The sequence below is a fragment of the Arachis hypogaea genome, chromosome 20, assembly GCF_003086295.3.
Source record: "Arachis hypogaea cultivar Tifrunner chromosome 20, arahy.Tifrunner.gnm2.J5K5, whole genome shotgun sequence".
Taxonomy (NCBI): domain Eukaryota; kingdom Viridiplantae; phylum Streptophyta; class Magnoliopsida; order Fabales; family Fabaceae; genus Arachis; species Arachis hypogaea.
The window spans coordinates 21,857,341-21,861,518 of record NC_092055.1 but is presented as its reverse complement, the minus strand read 5'-3'; the positions used below and the strand labels follow the sequence as shown (position 1 = coordinate 21,861,518).

At 34.7% G+C, this 4,178-nt stretch overlaps 1 protein-coding gene across 2 annotated transcripts; it reads left to right on the top strand.

The window, feature by feature from the left end:
• Positions 1 to 351: 351 nt before the first annotated feature.
• Positions 352 to 3,704, top strand: LOC112784161 (transcription termination factor MTERF6, chloroplastic/mitochondrial). 2 transcript variants are annotated; one of them, XM_025827279.3, is made up of 3 exons: positions 352 to 845; positions 2,222 to 2,256; positions 2,591 to 3,704. In XM_025827279.3, exon 3 carries the CDS (start codon positions 2,597 to 2,599, stop codon positions 3,593 to 3,595), a length of 999 nt encoding a protein of 332 aa, XP_025683064.1. In that variant the 5' UTR covers positions 352 to 845; positions 2,222 to 2,256; positions 2,591 to 2,596; the 3' UTR covers positions 3,596 to 3,704. The 2 variants fall into 2 exon arrangements, with proteins under 2 accessions (XP_025683064.1, XP_025683065.1); XM_025827280.3 differs by lacking the exon at positions 2,222 to 2,256 and having other exon boundaries at positions 410 to 845.
• Positions 3,705 to 4,178: the final 474 nt, after the last annotated feature.

Sequence of the window (4,178 nt, the reverse complement as noted above, 5' to 3'; positions counted from 1 at the left end):
AAAATAACTAAAATATTCTTTTATATATATATTAAGAACCCTAAATTTTAACCTTTTTCTTTTTATGTGTCATTATAGGATTAGAATTTAAGATTTTTAAAATAAAAATATATATAATAAAAATATTTTACTTATTTTCTATAATAAGATTATTATAATTATTTTCTATAAAAAATATTAATTTAAATTAGTTCAAAATTTAATTTATCAATTTTTTAACTAAATTAATTTGTCTCATATAATTTTGATAAAAATAATATAATTTAATCAATTATATGTATTAAATTTTAGTTAATAACATACATTTAAAAAAAAAGTTTTAATTATCTTTATTGGAATGTAACCTATGATTTTTAGGATTTAGAATTTAGTTCCGCCTAAAAAACAAGGGTAACCGTCAACTCGATATAGTTCCTTATCTAGTTTCTTGAAACACTCCAAAGTCCAAACCCTTACTCAGTTACTCCCTTGAGTCCCTTCTCACTCTCACTGTGCTATGCTGATGCCACTTCCACTACCACATGTTCAACAAACCAACCTAAACCAAATGCTTCTTTCTCCACCGTCACCCTCTCCTCGCTGCGGCTGCTGCAATGTGTTCTCTCTCCACGGTCGCTGTTGCTCTGTAATCTCTCTCCACCGTCGCTGCAACCTCTGAGCTCGTCCCCATCTCTGCCTGTGCTCTCTTGTAGTTTTCTGTGCCTACGCCGCTTCTCTGATTTCGCCGCAAGTCACCTCTCACCTTCGTTGCTGCTCTGCTCTCTGCTCGCCCAGTCTCCGTCACTGCCTTTATACTCTGTCGCCGCGGGTCGGATCTCTCCACCGAAATGCTCTCTTCAATATAAGTAAGTGATATGCATTCAATGGAGTGGTGGTTATGATAAGGAAAAAACTAAGAAAGGGTGAATTTATAGTAGTTGATATAATATACAAAATACCTGGAAACTGTTAATGATGTTAAAGTTTACATAGATAGATGGTAATGATTCATGAGCTTGACTCTGACGTAGGTCTAGTGTGATTGATAACTGGAATTGGAGGAAGGCATTGCCAGATTTTTTTTTTTTTTTTTTTTGTAGCTTTTTTTCTCAGTATGTAGTTCCTGAAGATGAGGGTGAGGAGATTGGAGGGCTATTTTAGTGGTAACTGCCTCTAGCGTGATTGAAAGTAGTAGGAAGAGATACATATAATTTAACTATTTTAAGCTTGTTATCACTTAAAAAACAACTGAACTAACTATTATTAAACGGTAAACTGAACTGAAAATTTTATGCACTAATTTAAATAGTGGAACTAGAAGTAGATTTTCAAACTTCTTAGTACTTAGAATACCTAATTTCAAATTCCTTAGTACTTAGTACTATGATAGTTGAGGATTGTCAAATGATAATTTAGCTAAATTTGTTAAATAATCTAATAGGTCTGAATTATTAACTTCACATAAAAATAATTGCATGTAAATCTCCACTATTCTCAGATATTATATTTGTGAGAATTTGAAGATGCAGTCATGCAAAGGGAAGAATTAATTTCATACTTTTCAGTTGTGGCAATTGGCGAATTTAACTCTCAATAATCTCATTTCAACAACATAATAAATATCATAGTTCACATTGTAGTTTCAGGGAAATCGTTATCACGTGAATTTAAGACCATTCTCTGGAGTTAACTCAATAAAAATAAACACTTCTTATTTTGAATAGAGTCCTTTAAAGTCATGCTTTCCTCCAAAATTATTTCATTTATGTTTTGTTTGTTTTGTTCGGAAACCTATAAAAGGTTTTTGTTGAAAGAAAATCATAGAGAATAAGGAGAACGGCCTCATTCCTTTAAGGGTAATGCTAAGGTAAAGAGTGAAATTTTAGTGAAGGATAAAGATTGCTTTTTTAGAACAGAAAAAGTTCATCAATAAAAATTTATCATGTGCAATGCACATATTCATTCTAAATTTAGTAAAAATCTTCACTCTTCACCCAATTCTACTCTTCACCAAAGAAATTTCCTTCCTTGATATTAGTGTTGAGAGGGTAGCATTGTACTTCAGTGTGTGAAAAGTTGTAATCCCATCATCATCACATTGGAAGAGGTTGTTTCTTCCTTTTAGCCACACTCGCTCTCTCACAATGAGGCGAAGCATAGCATAGCTTAGCTTAACTCAATTTCTGAGATTATCACTTCCTGTTTCTCCATTGACCCAATTTTTTTTCTCTTCTCTTATCAGCTTTGCTCTGCTCCCACCTCACACCACAACCGCAAGTAAGAGATAACCTCCTCATTTTTTCTTTTTGAATAACTTTTGTTATTAAAATTTTCATTACTATTTGCGAATTCTGATGCACAATGGACTCCAATTGCATATGAAACCAGACATATTAAAAAGAACACCACTGTTTTTTCTTTCAAAATTTTTTGTAAAATTATTCTTAGTTCCCTATGAATTGTGATTGATAATGAGTCTCTCAAATTTGTTGATGTGTGTATCATTACTTCTCAAAGCAATATTATTGTTACTTGTTAGCCTCTGTTATCTTAGTTGTTAAGCCATGTCTGCCCAACAAAATTAAAAATGTCTTTCTTTTACTCTTTCAAGAATAACATGGAAACCAGCAGCACCCACAATGGGAGTAGCATGATGTGGTTTTTCAAGGATAGAGGGCTTGATGATAATAGCATACAAGGAATTTTCAGAAGGTGCAAACGCCTTGAGAGTGTTAACAAAGAGAGAGCAAATGAGAATTGGGAATACTTGAGAAGCATTGGAATTCAAGAAAGAAAGATTCCATCTGTTGTTTCGAAATGCCCCAAGATCCTCGCTCTCGGCCTCAATGAGAAGATTGTCCCCATGGTTGAGTGTCTCAGGACATTAGGAACAAAGCCCCATGAAGTCACCTCTGCCATAGCCAAGTTCCCTCACATACTCTCACACAGTGTCGAAGAGAAACTTTGTCCCCTTTTGGCCTTCTTTCAGGCGTTAGGCATACCCGAGAAGCAACTAGGGAAGGTGATACTGCTCAATCCTCGGCTTATCAGCTACAGCATCGAAACAAAGCTGAAGGAGATTGTGGACTTCCTTGCTAGCCTTGGTCTAAATAAAGATGGAATGATTGGAAAAGTCATAGTCAAGGACCCGTTTATAATGGGTTATAGTGTTGATAAGAGACTCCGACCAACTTCAGAGTTTCTGAGGTCAATAGGCCTGAGTGAGTTAGATCTTCAGGCGGTGGCTGTGAACTTCCCAGCAATCTTAAGTAGAGATGCGAAAAAGGTTTTGATGCCCAATTATGATTTCTTAAAGAAATGCGGATTTCAAGACAAACAAATAGCTGCTTTGGTTGTTGGTTTTCCTCCTATTCTGATCAAGAGCATACAGAACTCTTTAGAGCCCAGGATTGGATTTTTAGTGGACGTGATGGGGAGACAAGTGGATGAAGTCGTTGATTATCCCTGCTTCTTTCGTCATGGCCTGAAGAGAAGGTTAGAGTTGCGGCACAAACTTCTAAAGCAGCAGAATCTAGATTGTAGCTTGAGTGAAATGCTGGACTGTAATCAGAAGAAGTTCCACATGAAGTTTGGCTTGTTAAAATTGAGTAACTAGTTTATTATTTGCTATTAGTTTAATAGTTTGATCCATATATCTGTCGTTTGAAATTTTTGGAATTTAATATTCATCTGATTGTTTGCTCTAATCATATTCTTGTGATCTACTGTATGAGTTGATATGTTTTCCTTTGGATCTATAATTGAGCTATCTTTCCGTGACACAGATAATGGGGTTTCCTCTGTCACCATGTCGTGATGGCAATGAGATCTTGTGAGTGCTGTTGTCCTATATACACTTGTTTTTTGGCATGTTAAATTCGTTGCAGTAAGTTTCATGAATTGTGAAAGAAGATTTAGGTAAAGAAACTCGGTCAATATCTGATTGAGTTAAATCAGATTGTAAAGATAATAAAGAGTAGTTATATTCTATTAGGAAGTTAGTTATAATTGTCCCTATTATCGGTAGACATAAGTAATTGAGTCAGTGATATATATAGACATAGTTGTATCAGTAATTCATTCAATACAGAATTCGCATTACAGTATAACACTTTCCTTTCCCTTCTATTCTCATTGACAAGAATGTGAATTCTGAGTCTACTAATTCTGCCGCTTTCTCTGATGTTATATCTACTATC

Coding starts and splice junctions, on each gene's coding strand:
- LOC112784161 (XM_025827279.3), top strand. CDS start 2,597: ATGGAAACCAGCAGCACCCACAATGGGAGTAGCATGATGTGGTTTTTC.